The sequence below is a fragment of the Opisthorchis viverrini genome (assembly GCF_000715545.1).
Source record: "Opisthorchis viverrini unplaced genomic scaffold opera_v5_3, whole genome shotgun sequence".
In the NCBI taxonomy this organism is placed as follows: domain Eukaryota; kingdom Metazoa; phylum Platyhelminthes; class Trematoda; order Opisthorchiida; family Opisthorchiidae; genus Opisthorchis; species Opisthorchis viverrini.
This window is the reverse complement of record NW_008751659.1, coordinates 312,358-338,764: the sequence shown is the minus strand read 5'-3', so window position 1 is coordinate 338,764 and position 26,407 is coordinate 312,358. Positions and strand designations below refer to the sequence as shown.

The following is a 26,407-nucleotide window of genomic DNA, read 5'->3' as shown; positions in this document are numbered from 1 at the left end:
TCTGTCCGCTGTGCTTGCCACCAATCCGTAAAAGCATCCGACCTACCACTGTCCTGACAAATTGCTGAATGCCCTATTTATATGCACTAATCACCGCATATTGATGTCGTAGAAAGTATTACGTGTTCAAGGAAGTGTTGTTTAATCGATCGACTCCCTTGACCAGCTTCTATCCACGCGAGACTGTACTACAAGGCATTGATCGAATACTGTCTCTAAGATTGTGCTAGTTGCAAGTAATGTGAAATATTTCTTCAGACGGCAACCAACTGCCGCTGATGACTGGTCAAACGAGATATTTGAAACGGCAAATATTCATAATGATATACCGCAGATTTGGACTCCGGATAGTCCACAAATCGACACTAAACTCCTGAAGCTAGACATTCATACGGCCTACTCCTAAATAACTCCTTGCATAAACTCATTAGTATAAATGAATCTGTGCCTCTTTGGACCTCCCACAACTGGACAAAAGGATAGCGTTAAATCATTTGGGCAAGACCATTGAAAATATTTTATGTCGGTGCCTCGCAACCTGATATGATGTAGAGCAGCATAGTTGTGTAGGAAGCGTTGCGAAGCATTGCTGTTAAACGAGCCAAGTACAGTATAAATCAAAGGTTCAGAATTGGTAGTTCGCATGGAAGAAGCGATAAAAAAAATGAAAAACTGTAAGGCGCTTTGGGAACTCTACAACTCGTTACCAGAAAAACGGGTTACAATAATCGTTCAAAAGTGGTTTGTCATGCTTAAAAAATGGGAAAAGAACGGGGAAAGGTGCAAGTGGATAGTCAAAAATCAATTGGCTGTTCCCAGGAAGAGAATTTCAGCCTTGCTCGTTGTAGGAGATTCTGCTTCCGCTGTTCCAGTGATTGTTTTCGACGTTCAGGTGAAGTGTAAAACACCTGAAAGTCGGTAGCCATGGATGAACCCTAAAAATGTGGAAAATGCGCTTGTTCAACAGTACTTTTCACGAGATCGTGCGAACTGCGTAGACCAACTGACGAAAAAATGACAGCTAAGAGTAGATTGCGCGGTGCACCATGTAAGATAGGGTTAGGAGACAAGGGAAGCATAGTGAGAAACTATAAAATGCATTCCATGGTAAAATATGGAGGCCTAGCTGAGGCAAGATGTAGTTTGTTTCCTCTAGATACAATGGTAACTATCCGGATGAAAAACATGGGACTACAACCTCCATTATTAGGAAACTCCGAATGTTGAGTTCTGGGGCCGACCTACAGAGGAGCGGCGGGTGGGTGCGAACATTGATGATATCGTTTATCACATTATTAAGTTTGCTCCATGTCGTATATTCCTGCAGGTAATTGACCTTGGTCCTGACAGCACGTACTCTTGGGGCGATTTCGAGAACCTTTGGGATATCACTTTGATTACTTTTATGGAACTAGATGACCGTGTTTTCGCACCGCTCTAAAACATTAACGAACTATTAATTCGAAAGGAAAAGTAATTCACAAGGTGGGTGAACCTTTCACTTGAGGGCGTCACTCGATGAGCCAGTCAGGTGAACACGTGATATAGATTTTATAACGGATGAGTGGCGCTATATCCTAAATGACTCAAGCACATCCCTTATCAAGTTTTGCATATTTCTCAACTATTGGCCGGGAGGTGGCGAGTTCGTGAGATGTGCAGTGACGATGATCTCTAATAAGAGGGAACGGCTGTATGGTGCTACTCGACTTTTCTGCATCGATGGCTTCACTTACATGAGAAAGACTTCACTGAGATTCTCTATTTAGTCATCATCAATCTAGCTCGGATTGGAGTTCCCGTTTTATTGACTACTACTACGACGCCGAGTTCAGACGCGCTGCACCAGACACTTCGCACGCTCTAACTCTGCTGGTGACACAGATGAGAGCCGGTATGCGTTAATCTCGTACGATAAATTGTGAAAACATCATTGTGTCTCAATGTCAAATGACGCGGTCCTAGTTTTGAAACTGGAGGAGGCTGAGAATCATCAGCACAACCGACGAAAAGATGTCTGTTTGCTCAAGTAAGTGCATTGTTGTTTGTTCGGACACGGCCCACGAACAGGATGAACACAACGAAAGTAAACTTATTCTCAGCTGCTCAAGACAACCCTTTGCAATGTTTCGTACGATAGGAATGTGTACGACTTTGAAATAGAATGAGATATTCCACTCACCGGGCTGAGCGCAAATGAAATCAGAAGAGTTTGCTACAATATACTTGGATCTAGTTGAAACATCGAATACATGGTGCGGCCTTCATGCAACAAATCCGGTTGGGAAATATAAACGGGAAATTCAGTGAGCCCCTCGTTAACAAAACCTGCGTTCAAGAGGAAGACTAGGTAGGTGGGAACGCGGGAACCACGTCTACTTGATGGCCCACAAGGACGAAGCCGGTAGTGGTCTTGTCTAAGAGTGCTCAGCAACCTCATGAGTAGTGTTATGCCAAGAAACCAGAAGACAGTTGTTTGTCGCCTGTATAAAAGCGCTGATCCGAAAGTGAAATTAGTATACTTCCACATCCGACTACCTCCAGCGGTAACGATTTAAATAGTCCAGGTAATCCTAACTAAAAACTAAAGATAAAGTCAACCGTGAAAACCAGAGTCAACAAGATCGACCCACACCTAAACGTAATTTGTATCATGAATAGTGAGCCAAGATCACCTCGAGCCTACGTTAACTGTTTCGCTTACTCTTGAAAATAGATCAATTGCTAGTGAAAAATTACCACCAGGTCTCGAATATGTCACATTGTTGCAGATAAGTAGGCTGTCCTGAAAATATCCTGGGAGAGTTTAAATTGTCCTATTAGGTTATGTATGGATCGAGTGGCATGATATTTGCAGGCCATTGCTAAAGGATGCAAGGAAAGTCAACCACCTAGAACAGGTCAGAGCATATGAGACCTCAGAATGGAAACCGGAAGGGAATTTCGTCGTCGCGAGGGAGTAGCTGCGGGAAATCGAGATGGTCGTCTGTCATCGAATTCACGAGCACACAGTTTATATTTCAGAATCTAGGTTAATTTTCAAGTTTGAAGGAGAGCTGAAAGCAACGGCATATTCAATTTGACCAGCATTGTTTGCATATGTGTGCGTGAATGATCGATCCAATCGCAACTTGCATGAGGCTACGCAAGCAAAATCCATCAATTTCTGTAACTTTCACGAAAAATGGAGGATCTTTACAGCATACCCCGACTTATAGATGCATCCTGATGTGACGGCCGGGATTGAGTACTGCATTGATCACCATGACCGCTGGTGGGTTATCCAGTACGGTCAAAAACGACTAGGCTTTACTGTGCGTTTGATGTGGCTCAAGGTCAAATACGTCAAATAAAACCCGTTCCACGGCCTGCGCAACTGGAAAGTATCATTCGCTGACACGGATCTTTGTCTACCGATATCCCTCCCCAACCACTTATCACTATAAAACAAATGTTGCTGAATCATGTGATTGTCACTTACTTGACCGATATGCCTTATTGACTCCGCTACCCGTTAACAATAAACCAAATGACTAAATCCACGGGGTGTCTTCTACATGGCAGCTTTCAACGTCCGTACTCGACGTCAAACTAGCCAAATAGACTAAGCTTACTCAGACCCATTTCTTCCTTAAATTGATGCATGCCATGTCTATGAAACACGGATACAAGGCTCAAATGCGGTCAACTCTCCAACTATCGTGTACGAATGTAAAAAAAAGGTTCAGCTGTAACACCCTTCCGGTGCCTAGCTGCCAAGCTACTCGAAGGAAACACGAGGGCCTAGATACTGCCAGGTTGCCCAAGCCTAGACAGGGCAGGGGAAGTTGCAGAGATCGGGTTCGAACCACGGACCTTCCGGTCAGTGTACGAATGTAGGAGTACAGGAAGCTCTTGCCCGAATTTACTTTACCAAATGATGTCAGGCAAGGCTGTCCGCTTTCGTCTCTCTTTAATCTGATATGACCGTGGAAAACTCACTCAAGGCATCTGACGCCTGAGATCGAAATTCACCCAAGACGCTCTCTCACAGATATCGACGTAGCTCTTCTGGGATTTAATTCCATAGTACTGTAATTGTAACAGTTTAATTCTGCCTCGCAGTTTCGTAAGCGCTTCACACCTGCAGAGTGTAAAGTGCTAGTGCGAGGTTGAGTGGACTTGAACCCGAAGTTCAGGATTGCGGATGGGGCGACTGAGGTGGGGGAAATTATGTACCTGGGAGATTGTATCAGTCCTAGTAAAAGACGATATCTCCATCTGGATTGTGAGGGCTAGAGCAGCTTTTTCAAACTGTCACAGCTGTGGAGCACCGCGGCATCGTTCATCTGACAACTGTCGAACTTATGATACTGCACTCCGCTCCATATTGTAATATGGGTCAGAAACCCGGTCGTTGTGAGCGAAGATTGTCAAAAACTTTCAGCGTTTCATCATGGAGCACTACCCGAGTCTGGTGGGAACATCAGACCAATAATGCCCCAGTAGGTCATGTAGTTTTCGAAGAACTGACCACCCTCCAAAGGTTGCGTTGGCTGCATCAACAGACTTCCTCAGACAGTCTTTTCGCACAACCACGCGAACGGTGGAAACGAGCCAGGGAAGGTCAAGCAATGAATTGGCAGAAATGTACAGAGGCCATTAACAACAAACTCAGCTGCGCTGATCATCTCCGTCTCCCTGAATGGGGATCCCAAAAAGGAAAAAATCAGTGGTTGAAGACAATCACACACATGCCCCAGTCATGACGTAAATAAGCGGGAATCGATTCAGTTTTGGCTTCCGTACTCCTGAGCCGCCATTTTGAGTTAACCGGGATCGACTGCACGTGTAAGCGAAGAAGCGAACGCATTCATCATGATCACGAACAAGCTTGATTACAATGATGCATACGTTACTTCTATCAACCGTTTTTGTGACCAGATATTGGTTCACTTACGCGACGGGCCGAGATGGTTCAGTTTTTAGAGCAGGAATTTACTGGTCGGAAAGTTCGTGGACCTAATACGACCTCTTCCCCTAGACTTTCCCTGGGCAACCTGGTAGTATCCTGGCCCTCATGCATGGTAATTAGGCATCGAAAAGGTACTACAGCTGACCAATTTTATTTTTATTCTTTCACTTACGCGACTGGTAGCAAAAAATATGATTATATATCATGATTTTGGCGAGGCCCTCCATTATCCACAGCTCGAACTCGATACGAAAAAACAGGTGTTAAAAACCACAAATGTGTTGAACAACTGATAAACATGAACTGCTAGCGATTTCAAAAAAAAAATAGATTTTAGCTACTGCTAGAGTGATTGTCATCCAGCTTGTAGCATCAGTAGATATGCCTGAATCGTGAAATACTGATACGAAGTTACCCTCTACGTTGGCTTCTTTTTCTAAATAAAGTCTAAATAAAGACTTCGTGAACGTTGCAAATCCTTACACACTACCCAGCTACTTTGCTTCTTAAACGTCACTACAAAGCCTGAATGAAAAATGTCAGCGTTTTTTTATCTCGACACGTGTTGTTCCATTCGCACGCAGATCAGAATTCTTAAAGAAATTGCTCAAAAATGATCATGCGAAAATTTGTTGGATTCTTGCAGTTTCTTTTCGCCGCTGCAAGCGTTCTAACTTGTGACACTCGCAAGTGAAAGCATGCTGTTACACAAGAACACTTGATTTGGTTTCGGCAGATCACTGCAAACGTCATCGTCAAACGATGCCAGTCAGAACGTGCCTGATTCCTGTTTGCACAATGGTAACATGACATAAGTGATGCCCCCTTTGTGACACAGATGCACCAAATTCGTCCACTGCTCATTGATTAAACGGAGACACTTCGGCATCGTCACCTGACAGTGTCGAAGACAAACACACAATACGATCGATGTTCCTATCCTATGGTGACTGAAATTTGGCTGAGCGTACGGTCCAATGTTTTCGTAGCTTAATGGGTCCATTATCCCGACTGACCGGCGAATGAAAAACTCGAATTGTTGCAACTGTGGCCCTATTGCGCTCAAACCTAGATAACGCAACGTCAACATATCAGTTTCAGTAAACTGTGGTAAGAAATGATTGCGATACCGTATGGTCGTGTGATTCGATTCACGTTGCAGCGTTTGATGTCCGTACTCTATCTCAAATTGGGCGACAGCCATCTTTTGTAGAAACCTTGCTTTCCATATTTGTCTATGTACGTTGCACGCAGGACCCCACTTCGGTCGAGCACCTTAAGTCGATTAGGACGAAATCAGATGTTTCACATTCCACACTTCGGACATTCAGTGGTATTGATGGAATGATTGGTGCTATCTACGACGTGGGAGTTGCACTCAGCCCCAATGCTGAAAGCTCCTTACTAGACTAGATCCTAATAATCAGTCGTCTTTGCGGTTGCCTGGCTCAATTAGGATCAATTGAAGTCATCGCGGTAAACGGTGGGTATTTGTCGTATCAACATACGATCTAAACGACTTCAGTTCTGAGAGTGAAAAGGATGGGTTTTATTAAGATTTGTCACGAATGCTTTGATCAGCAACAAGGACGGGTATTGTAATCCCAGCGGGTGATGTGAATGCTCAAGTTGACCGACTAAGTCCGGAAGAACCAAAGCTAAGTTAATTTAATTGATTAGCGGCCTACGGATAATTGGGAGCAACTTCTTCAGTTTATGCTGATCTTCGTTTGCTCCTGGCCAATATGAACTTCCAACACAAACAGTCACATCGAGTTATTTGGAGGCCACCAACCAAAAAACAGTCATGGACCAAACTGTACCATGTGGCTGTCAGTGACCGATGGAGAGCGTCAATTAGAGATTGTCGTTGCTTCTGGGGTACGCAACATAACTCTGATCATTGAATTGTGCGAGCCGGGTTACCACTTGACTTTCCATCGGCATTATGTGATCCAAAGCAAAGTAGTTCCATTCATCAAATTCAACACGTTTCAGTTGCTCAAGATCATCGAGCTGACTAGGCCAAAAAGCAGCTCAAAGCTCACAGTCTTGCGGATGACGAAGATTTCTTGGAGGCTGAATGGAAGCGAGTGAAATAGGCTGTGCTCTCAGCTTTTAGAGTTGTTTCTCCAAGCAATCCGACTCGAATAAATGAACATTGGATATCATCGAGATCAGCAGATCTTATTGCTGCCAGAAAGGCCACACCGGAAACTAGCCACTAATATGGCGCACATAGACCCCCCAAACACAGGAAAATCAGGAGCTTCAAGAATACAGGGAACGCTGGTGGATTTCGAAGGCCCAGGAGATGAATGCTTTCGCTATAGGCAACAGCCGTGCCCTATTTAAACTGATTCGATCAACCGGTCAAAAGAAGACAAGTGGCAGTGGAACGAAATGCGAAAAAGACGGAACGGTAATTCACGCCCTCGATCGTCGATTTCAGCGGTGAACTGAGTACTTCAAAAACAGTTAAATTTGCCTCCATCACAACCGCTGGAAGAACCCAGTGAGCTGAATGGAACATCGACACCAGTCAGTCGTCAACAACCGAAATCCAACGTGAGATATCGATCCTCAAGCTCAACAAGGTGGCTCGGTGGTGGCGCGAATTTACTGACCGGAAGGTCCGTGGCCCGAAGCCAACCTCCACCTCTCAACTTCCCCTGTCTAGACATCAGCAACCTGAGAGCCCTCGTGCTTTCTTGTGTCATAGCAGTTAGGCACGGAAAGGGTGCTATAGCTGAACGATTCTGCGAGAAGATTTGGAACGAAAAAGATTATTAGTCGAATGGAGTTCTTCGAACATAATCCAAGTCTTCAAAAATCGCGCAAAAACGTCATGAAAAAACCAGCGTGGCACCAGCCTGGTATCCGTCGAAACTAAGGTGATATCTGGCACTAATTTGCGCAGGTTGGTCGACTACCGAGAAGGGATGGGCTCGTGGCCGAGGATTCATCGATCATATCTTCCCCTTGAGACAAGTTCTTGAACAGCGCCACGTTTTAGGACTTCCCACGCTGATCGTTTTTCTTGATCTGAAAACTGCTCTTGACTGTCGATCTGTATTACTGTCTAGCGATCAGAGCTGTCTCCGCCAAATGTATATCCCTTATGACCTCTCTGCATGCGAACTTCTGTGGGCACGTACGAGTATGCGTCAAGCTTGTGCCGGGCCCACCAACCATTAGTGCTCTAGTTAACAGAAGTTGAGCTCGAATATCAGAAGAGAGTGAGACACCAATAAGGTTTGAGCATTACCGTTGAATAGATTACAAGGTTAGGTGCACCTTATGAATATAAATACAATGTAAAAAAAATGAGGCATACCAAAGTGAAGAGACTTGTCAGTTTGTTCGGTCCTTGGTGAGGTCCAGTGAAGAGGCCGACAGTACTGTCGGCACACTTGCTCCTTGTTATCCGTAGGCAGTTTGTTGACGCTAGACTCAAGAGCTGGTGTGGCGTGCAGTTAAGATGCACCATGCTAATGGGTTACATTTTTTGTATATGTGCACGCGCATATATTTATGATCTACCTTGTGATGGAGTGTGAATTCACATAGCACCTTTCGGATTTGACAGAGGCATGAAACCAGACACTGTCTGACTTGTGTCAAGGTTGTAAATATGGCACATGCTGCAGGTATTAGTAGATTCACCAAACTAGGCCAAATGGCCAAAAAAACTGATTAAGCGAAGTGTGCTGAAGGAACAAGGAAATGACCGCTACAAGTTCACCACGACCAGTGGCGTAAGGCAAGCCTGCATTCTCTCACCGTTCTTCTTCAACTTTGTTATTGATGTGCTGCTTGAAATTTCTCTCCCTGTCTCTGAAACCTCGGAAGTCGAAATGCTCCCCGGACATTCCCCTACAGAGTATGCAGACGATATTGCTCTCCTTGGTTCAGATACGTCCCAAATGCAAACCATTTCAAATGACCTAAATAACTCTGCCGCAAGGTTTGGCATGCACTTCACACCTGCAAACTATAAAGTGCTGATACAAGACTAGGTGGGACCAAACCCGAACCTCATGCTCGCATACGAGCCAACCGAAGTTGTGGATAAATTTGTTTACCTAGACAGTTGTATAAGTTCCGGTGCACTGACTAGAGATGAGGTTACTTTCCGGATCGGGAGCTCCAAGACAGCTTTTGCCAACTTCTGGCACGTATGGCGTCGAAATGACGTCAGTTTGACCGTCAAGGGAAGACTGCGATTCATACTGCTTTATGGATCAGACGTGGCCTTTACGCGCAGGGTCTGGTGGAAAAGCAGGACTAGTAATGTTGAGGCCAATGGCTCGATCGCGCAGTTGGTGGCATTCATGAATCAGAGCTACCCTGATCCCGAACTAACCAGATATGCCATCACCTCGAAGGCTCGGCTGCACATGCCACACTCTCCTAATGCCCGGTGATCGAAACTGTGGCAGCTGAACCAATGTGCTTACGGTACACGGTTTATGGCTGATAAGTTGACTGAATTGATTGGCTAGGCCAACGGGCTAATAGGCCACGCTATAAGAAGGGACAATAACGTTGAGTCAAGCGAAGGAAAGATTGGGAGTGTTCGCTATCTGATACTTGCCTAAAAGGTCGATGGGCCAGGTTAAATGGAGTGCAGTTTGCCAAACGGTGTGTTTAATTCACGATTGATCGGAGAGGATTCACAGAACGACCGACCATAAAACGAAGTTAAAATAAAGCTTATGAAAAGGACGTGAACATACACTGCAAATTCACCCGAAAACTTCGATTTGCTGTCACAAAATGAGTTGGAGGCATTGCCAACTAACCAGAACAGAGAGGACTCTGGAAATGTCGTTGATATTATCAACCTAAAGCGATGTACAAAAGTGCTTAGACAATGGCTGAAAATACCGCAACAGGGTGTATTTTGCAAATGGCAACGGAAGCTGTGTGACAAACCTTGACGAAATTTTGTATTTCAGAGAACATCTCAACCCCAATATTGTTGTCTTGACAAGAGATAAATGCAGGATACCAATAGCAGGTGAAAATGATGATCTGATTGTTCGAGTGCTCTAGTGGATAGCGGACCGTAGATACTCTAACTGACCCGTAGCCTGAGCCGGAAAAACGACCGTGTGTAAACCGCGACAGATTTGGCAAAATTCTAACAAGGATGTGTGGCTCGAATCAGGGCCGGTGACACGGGATAATAAGATACCGATTGGGGAGAAACAGTATGCATGGATAGATTCGTTTAAAAAAGTCGTTCAGCAGTAACACTCTTTCGGTGTCTAACTGCCATGCCACTCAAAGGAAGCAAGAGGGCTGGGATACTGCCAGGTTGCCCAAGTCTAGACAGGGGAAGTCGAGAGATAGAGGTCGGGTTCGAACCACAGACCTTTCGGTCAGTAAATTCGCGCTCTAACCACTTGAGCCATCTTGTTTGCATGTGTCCGGTTAGGCAAGTGTGTGCAGGTATGAGGCGGGGTGTGAAAGGACTGCGAGTCTTGAGGTAGCAGTCCAAACTATGGTCGAACCTTTCGAAGATATATCTCCATCCGAATATGGACAGCAACGCCAGAGAACACAGAATAGAAAATGAACATTGCAAAACTATGCAGGAGACATAACGTAACAAATGACCACTCACCAACTCCATCTTCGGCGTAGTCTCAAAACCAGTAGAAAGACTCGGTCTCAGGGATGAAAGCAGTTGCGAGTTTGACCCTGGACTCCGCAGTGGTTCGTTACAAAGGTTCAGAAAACTGTTTATGCTCACCAGAGCCGACAATGAATGAGGATTCGAGCCAAGGTCTTTATCTTGTCGGAAGAATGAGTTCTCAAATACCACTCCAAATGAATTCGGCCCAAAACACTCTTCAGATGCTCCACACGCATGCTCTGTGAGATCACGTGAGCTAGACTCTACCGCATTTTCTGTCAAATACATGTTTTCAGAGTTGGCATCGACTGGATTACAAGTTCCTGCAAGTGTGGATGGAAGGCGAACCACATCGGAAAGTTTCGCTGGCCGAGTATTTGATGTCAACGAGCCCAGTTTGGAGTTGGAAGGTAGGACCCAGCGACTGGCATCAAGTGGTGTGCGACAGATCGGACAGTCTGCGCTTCGCTCGATCCAGATGTGTAGGCAGCCTAAGTGGAAAATGTGCCCACACGGCAGTTGTCGTGAACACGTCAACTTCTCCCAACATACGACACAGTCCTGATCCGGCTTCTAAAGGTACAAACGAAGTAAAATGTAATTACTAGTGCACTACATCAGGCAACTACTGGACAGAGGACTTGACGAATGCCCACCCAAAATAAGAATACATTTGGTACCAAGCTGCCATTGAAGGTGCTCAATTCATTTGGTACACTGTGTTCTGTTTTCTGCACGAGAAAAGCACTGGACCAAATGGAGATGTGCAAAACATCCGACAGCAACCAGATCACTAAAGTCACAAGGATACGTTATAGTTTTCCTCGCGAAATGGTTGTTCAGTACTGCAGGATTACTCCAGGACGACTGTTGACGGGGTCCATCAAAAACGGTCACCCTAGACGGGTAGATGCTGCAAAGGGTATCGCAATCTGGAGCTTATCCTGGAGGTGAAATGAATTTTACTGTATCATTCCGTTTCTACTTTTAATTTCAAAAAAAAAACTATCGGGACTGCTGTTACCGAAAACTTGAGATCTCAATTCATAGCGCGATAAGTGTAAACAAATACACGGTAATGATGAGGGTGACAGAATAATGAACGTACCACTGAACAGATAACGCTACAAGAGTCAGGATTCCCGGACAATGTCCCTCGACATTTATAGTCGCATTGGATTTTCGGAATCACAACTATCAGAACTTGATCGATTACAACCTGTTACTTCATCACCATCTGGATCATTATGCGCCGTAAAATGGGACAAATCATTGTTGGTCCACTGCTGGTTAGACACACGGATTCAACCACATGTACCTCTCGTCATGTTACAACTAATTTCCCGATTTCATTGCTGTTCATAATTCACTTACTGCAATGAAATACCAAAAGAACAAAAAGGCGATCGGAGAGTGCACTCGCAGCTGACAAGTGGAAGCCCAATAACACACATGGATCCGACCCAATAGTTGTCTGTGACAAAAGCTCCTGTGGCAGTTATTGACGCCTCGCCATAAATCACCCGAACGATTGTGGTTCATGAACAGCAAAACAAATGCCCACGGACTGCAGTTCCGACAAAACAAAAACGAGGCCAGACGCACTGTTGTCCTACGTTTTACGGATTCAGATTGGCAGCACAGCCTAAATGTGAATGCAATCAATGTGAAATGAGCGCAGTCTTCAGAATACAAAACTTCTAGATTTTCCACGCTCAGAAGAAAAAATGTGTGGAACCCACTGACTGTGAAGAATGCACTTCGCTCTTTCTAACAGTAGTTTACAAGGGGAGGCTTGACTGATAGTCAGCGACCCTTTGCAGGAATGGTGAATATCAAACTGGTTAAAAGCAGAAAAATTACCAGCGGTAACACAGAATGGAGATGAATGAATAGAATAGCACATCTTTAATTTAACGGAGGGAAATACCCACTCCAGTGAAGATGAGTACTGTGCCAGAACACGTACGGCTACTGTTTCATGGAATCCGTCATGAATGGGCAGCTCTCAACCTAATCGAGATAAAACACAGCAACACTAGGATATGCAACCCTACTGAGAAATCAAATTAAGCTGTTAATAACACCTAGAATTATGGGAATTTTCTGTCGGAAAATAGCCCAACTACATTCTACTCAGGGTCATTTGGTCTTGCCATTATAATTTCTATTTAAAATATAGTAGACAAGAACTTCGAGTCACTTCAGTTTTCACCTATAGTGACCTTATTCCAGTGTTTTGGCATACTGTCGATTATGCTCGGATGCATTGGTTCCTAGGTGACACGGGGGTCAAGCCCGTTCACCTATAAGCAGTACAGGAGGGCCTGAATATGCTACTAACGACCACTCGGTCACATCCCTATGTGACATGTTTGCATTCTTCTTTTTTGGTACTGTTAGCGTGTGAGCCGGTGCCCGCATCTGTGTAACCACTGATGTCCCCTGCTCAAACACTCAGTCGATCTACGAAAAGCGGTCATCTAATTGATGCTGCCCGATTCGTTGAACCGTTGAATTAGGTTGCATTGCACTCATTATACGTTCCTTTACTACCACTGGGCTCCATTTGAGAGCAGGACTTCTGTTGTCATTGGCCTCGATACCAGTTTCAGAATGACCCAACGAGGATGCAAACAAGTGACAAGTGGGGTGACTGGAAAGAGCCATTCACAAATATTTAGAGGTGGCGGTAGATAAAACGTGAAAGCAAGCGACTAGCCCACTTATAGGCTGGGCTGTGGATGAATGCGTCTCGTCCACGCGTTGAACATATCAAAGCAAAAGACGCTGAAGGACAATGTGTGCATTTCTGGCAGACACACAAACGAACAAGTACATGGAATGACCACACTTTTCAAGCGATCCAAGAAGCGCCCGAAGGCATGGTGGCTCAAATATTCAGATCGCCCCTGTGAGCATAACAAACTCTGCCAAAAAAGTCAATGAAGTGTCTCTACTGCAAGAAATAGTAAACGGCATTCCGAAAGAATGCCTTTAGGAGGGCCAGTTGACCTGCGTGTGATCTGGCTCAAGCCATATCTGATGGGCATGAGCACTCTAAATTAATCCGTCAGAATCCTCTGCTATCAGATATACTATGACATCACCTGTTGTCTGGTATCGGTACGGACATATGCAACACATAGGGTATTCGGTGCTGGTTATATGATAAATGGGAACGCCTTGTTTGGTCGCGCGCATGCGTCGAAGTTGTCGCTTTCAATACATAACTTCCCCTCTCGATCTACCAATGAAAAACCCACTAACAGCTCTGTATTGACACATCAAATACAACAGTCACCGCCCGCAATACCTAGTTGTTTACTCCTACCTAATCAATGCCTCATCCATGTCTGGTCTATTTTACGTAAAAATCTAACCTTCCACAAGTACCGTTTCTGAACCGAAGCTTTGACTACTTGAAATAAGGACAGTGCATTCTGACTAAACTATTACTTTGCGAATGGAATTGATTGTCCAGTGGCAATCATACTGAACTGTTTTCACACGCGACTATCCAAAAATAGTTATTTTTGGAAGCTCCTCCAACAATCCAGCGCGCTTACGGAGTGAGCTCGAGATAACCCAGTGGTTGGAGCGTGAATTTACTGAACGGAAGGTCTGTGATTCGAAACCAGCCCCAGAATCTCGACAGCTCGTGTGTAGGCTTGGGCAGCCTGGTAGTATCTCGGCCCTCGTGCTTCCTTCGCGGAGCTAGGCGCCGCAAGGGTGTTACATCTGAGCAATTACTGGAGTTCAGTTAGATCAAGCTTGAACTGGATGACAGAACATAAAGTGCGGATATCAAGAACAGTGAGCCTTCCCTCTGGCAGCAAGCTAAGGTAATTCCACGCGTGTCACTGCCCTTAGCCAAGTATGAGGCTGTTTCAAAGCCCTGCCAAAAACGTCATAACAATGAACCTAAACGGTGTTCCAAAATAGCGCACTCACTGGCTGTTGATTTGAGAAAGGACGGCAATATTCGATTGTGTAATGACTTGTCTGTACTGGACAAACAAACGGTCATTTGGAAAATCCTTTTTCCGACGACCACTGAGTTCGTGGTGAAAATTAAAGGGGGTGAGGATTTTTCTCCAGAACGGACACACACTTTGGATATGCGCTTTCTCAAGCCTCCCGTTGATGGTTCGGAAAATCTGAAAGCTTTAATTACACCGGACGAGCATTGTCAACAAATCTCTCAGCAGCGACCCAACGGCATAGGACTTCACTAAGCTCGTCCTTATGGATTTGAAATGTTGCAAAACCTATGGCGATGATCACCGAAAAATCTAGATACTGTATTGAGTCGGTTAAGAAAACTTGGTTTTAAGGCTGAGTACTCGAAACTGCCACGTTATGGTCCCAAAAATTGATTGATACCGTCTGAAAGGCTGAAGCCCAACCACTCACAGATAGCATGCGTGCAATTCTCGAATTTCCATGGCCTGGAAACGTCAATGAATCTCGGTCTATGGTCGTACTACCCATAACACCTAAAACGCTGATACTATTTTTGATCCATCACACAAGCTGAAGTTCTAAACAAAAAGATGCCTATTCAGCCATTCAGTTCATGATTGCTTCTGCATCCACTGCTACTAGATTTAATGAATCTACCTTCACATCTGGTAGTGCACGCGATGTGGTCCATGGGGCAGCTTTATCACAGATACAACAGAGTCAGGTGAGAGCAATAATATTTGCCTCCCAAAACAGAGAAATTAACTAGCAAGAAAAAAGGGGACACTTGTATATATGTGGGTCCGCAAAGTGGCATTTATATTTAGTTAGACACTAATTCGCACAACGGTCAAGCCTCATGTCTTTACTTACACAAAGCCGACAGTACTCATTAGTTTGCAAATGAGGTTAATGATGGTAGCTCAGGTAGCATAGGTTGTCGTTCCTTCGTTCACTGAGCTGGAACAGACTATCAAGTGACTCGTGTGCTCTCTCGACCACGACTAAACAGCTGAGGTGAAAATTTTAAGTTAAGTGAACTCGAAATGAAAGCAAATTTCAAATTCCGAACTCTAGATAACATAAGTCAAGAAAGTTCTTACAGCTGTGAGTGATTAATTGTACCTGGCAGCTTGAAGAACATTTCTTCGGTTATATTAGTGTTTTGCAATGTCATTAGGAGACGGATGTCTTATGCGTAAGGGTCGTACCTGGCTTCATAGAATATCACTTCTGCTCATATAAGTCACACTGAAATCATACTCATGAAATCCCAAGTGATCCCAGAATTTTCCCCTTACCAACATACGAACAAGAGTGTTGAAACACTACAAGTTCAGTCCAACCTACCGCGTACTCTGTGCGCGACCGTTGTTAAAGATTGCAGTCAACATCATAGGACTTTTCGCCCAAGTTCCGGGCATAAAAATTATATTGGTTTCCACCTGCCTTTACACCGGAGAACAGAGTACATTATGTGTTTTGAATATGTGGTCCCGTTAGCAACTCGCTAGTTTTGAAACACCGGAGTATATCCGCAATGACAAATCAAGGAATAGACAAGAATAGACAAGGAATAGACAAGGAATAGACAATCCCATCAAGCACCCTAAGACAGTACCCTACAATCCAAAGGCAAACGGGATGGTTCACCTTATGAACGAACCATCAACAACTACAGACGCTAGTGGGATCGATATTTGGAAGGCAGTTACGAACTAGAATTAATACACCGCAACTTCTAGTTGCCACTAAGCAACCGGGAGGAACTCAGAAAGCGGGACATATATCAACGGAAACATAGAAATTCCGGTAAAATTTTGGAGACCATTGATTAATTCGGCTACGGAAGCGTTATACCCCAAAAGGTCAAAATACGCCAATAACCTCACTAGAGATTGCTAGTGCCATCGCCAATAACACAATCACATTGAGAAGGAAAGTGAGAAAACTCCCAGACGGCTGTATACGCCACTTACGCTAAGCAGACCGTCGTCCGAGCCTAGCGGCATCCCAAATCGAAACATCGTCGACGAAATTCTACGTCCACATTTTAGATATTCCAGTAGGATTCGCTAAGCGCTTGACCCATACAACCCTAGTATCTAAACAAACGTAAACAGTATTGTGTATTAGACCAACGACGGCCTGACAACACACGTGTACGCGACATGCCTGTGTTCGCATTAGTTTTGAGCTGTATGTGAGGCATCATGCTTATGACTCTTGGATGGTGGGTCATCCACTCAGGCGGCCAGTCGATCCAGGTAAAGCTGTCGCCCGTCTGATGCTATCTCTGGCCTAGTGAACGAGTTCCTAACTAACTCGTTGTATCATTGCAACAAGATGCCTTGTGCTGTACATGGTTTCACTGCAAACGGGTTCTCATTTGTGAAAATAACATGTGGTAAAAGGGGTCTATTCATCATGGAAGAGTGTTTGGCATCGCCTACTAAGGTGCATTAGTTGTGCTGGTCGTCAAGAAAGCCTTAATGAGATTGGATGGAGATAAGATCTTCCTCTAATCAGGTTTACCGACGAAACACATCGTGCTGATCGATCCTTGCAGTTGGGACCTGAGGATCAGATATCTAAAACGACTAATTCAATTAATCTGGATTAAGTCGATCACGCACAATAGTAGTTGCCTGCAGCAGTGAGATCAGAATCTACGAACAACCAAAATAGTGCATCGGAAGTAGCTAGCTACACTGGTTAATTAAACGCAATGCACTGTATAGATGAAAATTAATAAGGGAATGGGCAAATGGTAGAGGAAATAGAGGAACTCACACTTGCTCGTATGGACTGAGAGTCAAGCATGTGAATCAATTTCTGATAATGCTTGTGATGACGAATTCGCTTAGAAAGTTTATGATATAAATGTTGCAAATGCATTCCAACAATAATGGCAGACATATTGACCCGAATGCCATTCCAACACAACAAATGCACGTTGTGTAGAACATCGCCCAGATCGGAAACAGATGAGAATAACATGTCGGCATGGTAAACTGAAAGAGATTTATGGTAGAATTCACCCATACTGGTCCGTTGGGCTGCCGCTGCTTCCGAGTATAAGTGAATGGCGTACCAGACGACGATGTACAGGGTCTTTACAACCAATTGGAACACCTCGGCCAACATGAAACACATCAAGTTTAGTGAGTAGCGAGCTCCAAAAGCCACAGATATAGCCGTCAACAGATTTCCCGAAACGAGGATGCAGAACAAAAGGCACAGAATTCGAAGTGGTGGCACAAAATGATTCGAAGATTGTACAATGTATTCCAACCGGTCTTTGGCGAGACCGGTCAAGAGATGAAGGAAACCAAGAATAGAAAACCACCCGGCCCACAGAAGTAGTTCGTGCAATGCATCAACATTCAATATACCGTAAACAAACACAACCTTATAAAATATGAAGTTGGAGAAATTCTCCCGAATGTTTGTATTTTCTGATTCACGAAGTTCTCCAAAGAAAAGATGCTGTAACTCACGCCCAGCACAAATGAGCAAACAATAGGCAAAGTTTATACAACTCCAAAAGAACCATGTGTCCTCGACACAGAGGGAGCTGATCGTGGCTGTGAAAGCAACCGTGGTCTCATTCGACAAATTCGGACGAAGACCAGTCTGAAGAACGACGTACGATAGTCGCAGGACTGAACCGATCAGAGATAATGCCGTATATATGAGGTAAGTGGAAAATTCCGGGAGAGGTATTCGCTCCAGTCGAAAACTGTTCATAGTGGTGTTTGCATCAGAACCTGGTCACACAATCCAATCATGTCAGGAATTCAATAAGCTGAAAAGAACGGTAATAAATGCATGGATATCAAACAACCTCCAAGAACGAGGAACAGTGAAATAACACTCACAGAACTTAGATTGGTTCTTTCTGGAGGTGAGAAACTACCCTGAAGACCCCGAGCGGCAAACCATCATTATCATCATAGAGGAACACCAGTGTTGACGCCGATGTTTCGTTGCCGAAAGGAGGGCTAATATTGATAAGTTGGAGTAATTCAAAATGAACGCCTCAAAAAAAGAATCAGACTAGCCGATTTCTATGAGGTGATCCAGAAACTCAGGTCGCAGCGATGGGACAACGACGGCACCAGTGTGTGAGGGAGCTCTGGCAGATAGTGTAGAGGTCTGCAGACATGGTTTCTTTGGCCCTTTCACAACCGTCATCCAACTCATCATTGTGCGCGTCGAGTTCAAGGAACTTCTCAGTCAACCTTTACGGTGGTGTGATGGCTTGCGTGCCTCCGTAACCGATTGAGCTATACTAGGTCATGTAGTCAGTCAGTCAGCCATGTCAGAGTCTTTCATACAAGACTGGTCAATGGTTAGAGGTCTGACCAACACAGTCTCCTGGCTCTCCAGGTTGAGGGTTTGAAAATGTGTAGCGACTTGTTCTATAAAAGTGGTAATTCATTTGCACTTCCCGCCAAACACAGCTGCCTTGCAGTCGGGCTTTTGAGCCAAAGGATTTGGTTGAGGACTCTGATCGTCCTCCTGTTTAGGTCTGAGCACCCTGGCAGTATCCCAGCCCATGTACAACCATGACACTTACAACTGACAACACTCTTACGCCCCAAGGACTGTCGCGTGGTGTCACCAGCCTGGTCACCCTACTTGCTGCATACATTAGAGCGAGTAAGTGAAAACATGCTATTGCTCACGTCTCCCTTCTTACACTTTTGAGTTTCTTTCATATACCCTACCGGGAGCGGGGTGACTCAGTGGTTAGAGCGCGAATTTACTGACCGGAAGGTCCGTGGTTCGAACCCGACCTCTGCCACTAGACATCCCCTGTCTAGGCTTGGGTGACCTGGCAGTATCCCAGCCCCTGTGCCTCCTTCGTGTGGCATGGCAGCTAGGCACCGGAAGGGTGCCACACCTGAACGATTTATTTATTTTTTTCTATTCCGTGGCTAGAACCCGACATCTGCCCCTTAACTGCCCCTGTGTAGGCTTGGGCGACCTGGCAGTATCCCAGCCCCCGTGCTTCCTTCAGGTGGTATGACAGGCACCGAAAGGGTTCCACGACTGAACGATTCTTCTACACTACCCCACCCAACGTGGTACACTCTACCAGTAGGTTCTAGCACTAGGACTGACCGTTTTGCTCACCGCGAATCACACTCAGTTGCAGCTTCTGCACATCCGACTTCAGTAATGGCCATAAACACTTCAAAATCTGTTTCCAAACCCCTGAAAGCCTGTCTACCTAGCTGCCTTTAATGACCGCACACTGGAGCAAGCAGGACAACAGGAGGCTCATGCTGTACACTGGATTATCTCTGCATTGTTGTATGCTGTCTGTCAGAAACAAGGATGTAGGGTGCAAATCCCGTGATTGAACTCACTGTTCCTTAGCTCTCTTTCAGGTTCCGGCTGCGCACCTCTTGTGATGCAGAGGCCGCTGCAGCTGGTTATGCTGGGGTGGCAATTGTATACAGCTAGCGAGCGGAAGCATCCCTGCTTGTGTAGATACCCGTTGTATTCGCCTCTGCGAGGTTCGTTTGGCAGCCTCTGTGACAGAATTTAGAGAAAGTGTGGTCCTTCGTATCCTGTTTGTTATGTCTGCATATCCCCAACTGACTGAAGCTCTGAATCTGCAAAGACAGTTTCTACGACGATATACGTGCACTTTCATGACAGCCTAAAAGCTCGGATACTGTTGTGATTGATGGCCACATGAACGCCCAGGTGCATAGACTATGAGCTGCTGAGTCCCGATTGGGTGGTCGTCCTGGATTGGACACGAGACTCACGGGCAACAGGGATCGTCTGCTTCACATGTCTGCCGATAAGAGTGTTTCCTGGCATTAGCAATTTCCAGAAAAGCGGAGACCATTCGACCAGGCGGTGCCAATAGACGAATAAGGCCCGAATCGAAATAGACTACATCGAAGTCAGTAAAAAAAGGCGAGGGTCAATCCGCCTGCCGCTCCTTCCGGAATACCGGCGTGGACCTCGACTACGCACTCGCACGCTGTTGCTCTTCAGGTCTACGCCGAACGTACAAACCTCGCTTAGCCACTGACAATCTAGTGGATCCAGAAATAAAAACTTCCAGAATCAGCGCTACAACCCAGCCAACCTCATACAAGCACTGGATCTCTGATACGACCGTGTCTTGGCTGGATACCCGGCTACAGACGCTCCCTGGCCGCCACCACAACTTCACCCGGTGCATCATCCGATCCCGTGTGAAAATGAGTGTCCGTGCAGACCGAGTAGCTTGGTGGACCTGAAAGCCAAAGAAACGGAAGATGATAAAAATGTTTAAAATGTTCGAAAGTTGTTTCGAATGGTGCTCGGAAGCCTCTTGTCGACGAAATCATCAGTGAACGAAAAGGCTCCCCGAAATCCAGCAAGGCAGAACGTTTGCATCCCTAGGCACAGCAATTCGAACAGCAGTTCAGTTGCCAACCTGCTGCCTCCAATCAAGAATCCTGGTCTCCAACAGGAAGATGGGATGTGAATATGGGGACGCCTTCAACCTCAAAAATGTTCCAGTGTACATCTATTCTCAGGCGTCATCGCGCTGATGGTCCCGACGACCTTCCACCTGCTCTTTGCAAATATGGCGGTGGATTCCTTAACCAGTGCCTGCCTAGCCTGTTTGGGTCTATCTGGGAGAAGGAGACCGCCCCAGACAACTGGGGTAAATCGAAAGTAGTGCCCATTTTCAAAAGCGGTACTCGCAGTAAATGTAGAAACCACAGACGTTAGTTTGACGCCTGTTGTGACAAAGCTCCTGGCGTCACTGATTCTTCGTCGTCTTACGGTGGCACGCGAAGCTTTGACTCGTGAGAATCAAGCGGGATTTCGGCCGGGTAGAGGTTGTGTTGACCACAACTTCACACTCCGTCAGGTGTTAGAGCAACGTCACATGTACAGACGACCCACAATCTTGGTATTCCTTGAGTTCAATGGTACGTTTGATTCTGTCGACCGATCAGTGCTGTTAACTACACTTGCTCGACAGGGCATCCCACATACTTCTGGATGTGAGTGTATGGTGAGCTCTCCAAAAGCTTCCTTAAACTGTTGCCAACAAGGATGTCCACTCCATTCTTGTTCGAATTCTTCCGTGATGAAATAATGAGGCGAACGGCCTTCAAAAGCCCCGGTGTTCAAATAAGTGCTGGTCGATTCTTGTCGATCCGGAATAGTTAGACAACATCACCCGTATCTTTTGAAGACCAAAATGAAGCACGAACCCTGAGCAGACTGAACACCGTTATACCATCTTTTGGCATGCGCCTTGCGCCTACAAAGTGCAAAGTCATGCTTCTGAACGTATCCCTTACAATTCAAGGACAATCACTGAAGACTGGAAAACTTTACATGCCTCGGTAGTTGTATTAGCTCCGATGAAGTTTGTGCGCGAATTCAGAGTCTCAAACCATGTTTGCTAATCCGCGTCACTTATGACGTCAAAAAAAGAATATCACTGGGTCTTAAGGGTCGCGTGTCCCAATCTATAATAAGAGTTGTGTTGTTGTATGCTGCAATACATGGCCTCTGCGAACAGTGTGTAAAGCGTCTTCACGCTTTTGACCACCGATGCCTCAGAAGCGTCGTTGATTTTGGACGGCGTCAACGTATTAGTAACGGGTATTTGGTTGCGCAGCAGACAATTTAATCGCGGTGAACATCCAGCAGGATCGACTACAATAGCCCGGCCACTACCACTTTACCAGGCAGAATCTTAGGAACGAAGAGACAGATAACTGGCAGCTAAACCGATTAGATAAACCATCATCAGCGTCATCATAGTCATAATCATAATCATCATCATCCACAGTATGACATCAGCGTTCAACACCGATGCTTGGTTGGAGGATGTGTGAGGGGTCAGTCAACGAAGACCTGTATGGTCAAGTGATATTTCCCGGTTACCCAGACAAAAGATGGGGTTTGGTTTACCCTACATTTAGCCTTTGAATCAAAAGTCTGACCCACAAGGCATTGGGAGAAGGTAGTGTTTCGGTCGGGGACCGTTCCCCTAGCCTCTGACTCAAAGTCTGGACACCGAAGCAGCGATTGCTAGAGTCCCCCTCAGGAATCCTTTCCAGTGCTAATGACTTAATGGTCTGACCCATTTGGATACAGAGGGCTGGTCTGGCCCGAGGGCTTAGATAGCAAAGTATAATTGTCTGACACCTAACGACCCAGGTCTCCAGCAAAGACACAGTCCTATAAGAGATCCAATGCTTGGACGAGGTTGGCTGGGTTGTACCGCAAATAAACGTTCCGGCTTTGAGTAGCGTTTTGGATATCTTTCCCAAGTGCCCGTTTATATCCGACATCGTACCTCCCGGCAGGCATCTGAGGAGCTGGTTCCGACAGTTTCTTTTGACTTCTGGTCCACTAACTTCCCAGTGGAGAAGCGAGGTGTGCGCGTTTTGCACACACCTGAAAAGCGCAATGAAAGGCAGCGGCGTACAAGTGCATGGTCGGATTCCGCGCTGCTGTATCAGAAGGAGCTGCAGGTGGTGATCGACCCCCGCCACCGATAACTGACAGTGATGTGGTCTACTTAGATTCTGTGCTGGTTTCTGGATGGGCACCACTTTGTCGAGTGATTTATGCTGTCTCGGAAATTCGTGCTGTAAAGGAACAGTCTGGGATCGGCACACATCTGCAGTAATCGGTCTCCGTTGTCCATGCGTCTCGTAACCAAACCAAGACGATCCCCCAATCAGGCCCCAGCTTAGTCTACCTACCTGGGATTTCATATCACCAGCTACCACAACGATATCTGAGCTTTTAGCCTGCTGAAGAAAGGCGCCTAGAGCGTCATAGAAATTGTCCTTAAGGACAATTGGCAGATTCAGAGCTACAGTCAGTTGAGCCGTAATTACTATAGACAAGGTTCGATGATTATTACGTCCTCTAGACTACCTCACAGATGCTGCTAAACGAACAACACAGAGACTACTATCAACGGATATCCAACTGTTAGGCGGAATTCAACACTGACCCCGATTAACCGATTGCAGAAAGGTGCTGCTACGGCCGAGAAGCCCCTCCCACGCACGATTGGCCAAAATTTCGGGACGCTTGCCGGTTCGGAATCAAGCCGAGGTGTGACTGGTCGAAATTCCGGATCCAACAGCCAATCATAGCCCAATATTGGCCGAATGCCGTTTGCCAATGACGCATTCAAAACGCGTCAGAATTCGCAGAAAATTATTACCGCTTACGCTACATATATATGAAGCGCTATACAATTGTTCTTGACTTCGTTTTGGGCATCAATATATCTTTTGCGCCTTTGGTGGTTGTTTTGACGTGAACGCCAGTTTGGGAATTAAGGCTGAGAACTAAGCTGAGAAAAATATCGTTGCTACACCAATCAAGTAGAGACGCTTTAGCTCACGATCTGAATTAAACTCCCACTCCAGCATAATAATACAAAAGTGTCCCCACACACACGCCAACACTACCGTGCGGCTGCATTTTCTGGCGCTCCGCCTTTGGAACAGTTTTCTTGGATCTATTCTATCCTACACCGTTGATCTGCATATCAATCGCTTGCTCTCCGCAAGCTAAATTGATCTGTATAACTTCTGAAATCCTGCCAGTCGCAGCTGGGATCTGGCTCACGTCACGGATTCCACATAGACGCGCACAACTACCCGCAATCTTCGAAGATACTCCACGTTGCCTACACGAAACGGTCGCCCGCGACGAGTTCTATCCTTTGAAACAAGTTCTGCAAAGATCGGTGAAGATTTACGGGCGCTATCGAGAAATCTGTCCGCGCAAGTTTCATCATTGAATCCCTCTTCGTTGCGGATCGATAATCACTGGCCTTCCGAGTTGACTGCTTTCACAACTTCTGCTAACCGGCTAACACACACGCTAGTGCGAGTGTAGACGCAAAACCGCACATACACGCCACACGCTCGTAATTTCACTAGCTAACCTGCCCTACACACAAGTCCAAACATGTCCAAACGCGTCACCCGTTCTATAGCATCAACATTAACGAAGGCGTCGACAGCGCGCACGATAACAAAAAAATTCAATGCGACCCATGTGTGACCTGTTCTGACCCGGTGAGTCTCAATAGGCCCTCAGTTCAATGTTGTTTTGTAAACTGCATGTGCCCGCCCGTTGTGATAGAACATTAACTGATGCAACGGTGCAGATGGTTAATGATGCCAGTCATCCTTCAGTATCTTATCTGTGTCACTTGTCGAGATAACATCTTGAATAACGGCAGCCAAAATGCGAACACAAATGACATCAGCAAAAGGAATGACCTATTGGAGATTAGATTGCGCTCATTAGAGAAACAACTAAAACATATCAAAGAGCTGTTACAACCACGTGAGTCTGGGCCGGTGGGGGGAGTGGGGCATGTTGAATTAGCAAAGAACTCCATACCTCTGTTGCAAACCGATGTAGTAACGTCAAAAAAGGCCATTGAATCCAAAACTATGTCGCTCAGTAATAACAGGAAAGCATCATCTGGACTTAGTGTTATTTGCACTAATGTCATAGAACCTTGCGATACGTTATTACAAGTGAGGCACAAGCGCGAACTGGAGGAGTGGTTCAAACTTCGCGCTAAAATGAAGTTAAAACCTATCGAACCAGTTTCCTTAACACGATTAAGTCGACCACCGAATTCGCCACATAACGGTAAGCCAAGACTTCTCAGAGTTTCCGTTAATACCGATAAAGTCCTGGAGAGCATTCTATTATCGGCGTTCCAACTTAGGGGGGAAGCTGACAATGGTGAAAGAATTTTCGCTGATATACCGTGATCGGGAAGATCGCGCAAAAATTCACCTCATCCTACAAACTCAACCAACGAACATACAAATGACCGCAGTTTGATCATCTTGGGTGTTCTGGAACCCAACAAAACGTCAGATAAAATAGCGCAAAACACGCACGACTACATGCAGTTGCAATTTCTATGCAGTACACTTGAAATTGAAAACGTGGCCATGGTTGATACTTATCGGATTCCGAAATCACCAAAATATTTGGGTACCGGCCCGAGGCCCCTGAAACTCACACTACTTCGTGGTGATATGCTAAGCTTAATCCAAACACAATGGCAACGTCACAGGAGCTTACTCCCTAGGGAGTTAAGGATAAGCACATGCATGCGGAACAATATACCCACAGAAGAGACCAAGGTTAATGAAGAGGAAGCCGTAGGTGAAACTTCGAAAAACGGCCAGCTGCCGACACTGCCAGGGTCGGCACAATTATAACCGCCCATCCTGCACATTATCTTGCGTACTGCCCAACACTGCTGTCAATAAACACCATTAAATGTTTATACACGAACGCGCAATGCTTGACGAACAAGATTCCAGAAATATCTGAATTGTGTGAAAAGCATTTGCCAAACTTGATTGCTATCAGCGAGACTTGGTTCCAGCCACACTTATCGGATAGTGAACTTGCCATCCCTGGAATGATGCTTCTTCGTCGGGATCGCATTTCTCGGGTAGGTGGTGTAGCTATTTACCATAGCAGGCAACTATTGTACAAAGAGCTAACTGATGAAGATTTGATACTATCGGATCCCTAGTGGTGCTCGATAACGACGGTAGCAGGAAACGCCTGTGTTGTTGGTGTGATCTATCGACCAACTTCAGCGGAGGAACTGCACAATTACACCATAATGGAGAAGCTACGCCTCGTGGCTTCCCGGTATATAAGTAAGATACTAATTATGGGTGATTTCAATCTCCCAAACTTGCTACGGACTCAACAACATCCGATAAATTCCCTCGATTGTGCCTTCCAGGAGACGTTACATGATCTTGACTTTCACAATCATATATCAT

At 45.5% G+C, this 26,407-nt stretch overlaps 1 protein-coding gene across 1 annotated transcript; it reads right to left on the bottom strand.

The window, feature by feature from the left end:
* Positions 1-203: 203 nt before the first annotated feature.
* Positions 204-18,369, bottom strand: T265_00286 (hypothetical protein; the record flags this gene model as incomplete). Its single annotated transcript, XM_009164031.1, has 3 exons — positions 204-935; positions 10,587-11,171; positions 17,358-18,369. The coding sequence occupies 3 exons, from the start codon at positions 18,312-18,314 to the stop codon at positions 795-797; spliced, it is 1,683 nt and encodes a 560-aa protein (XP_009162295.1).
* Positions 18,370-26,407: the final 8,038 nt, after the last annotated feature.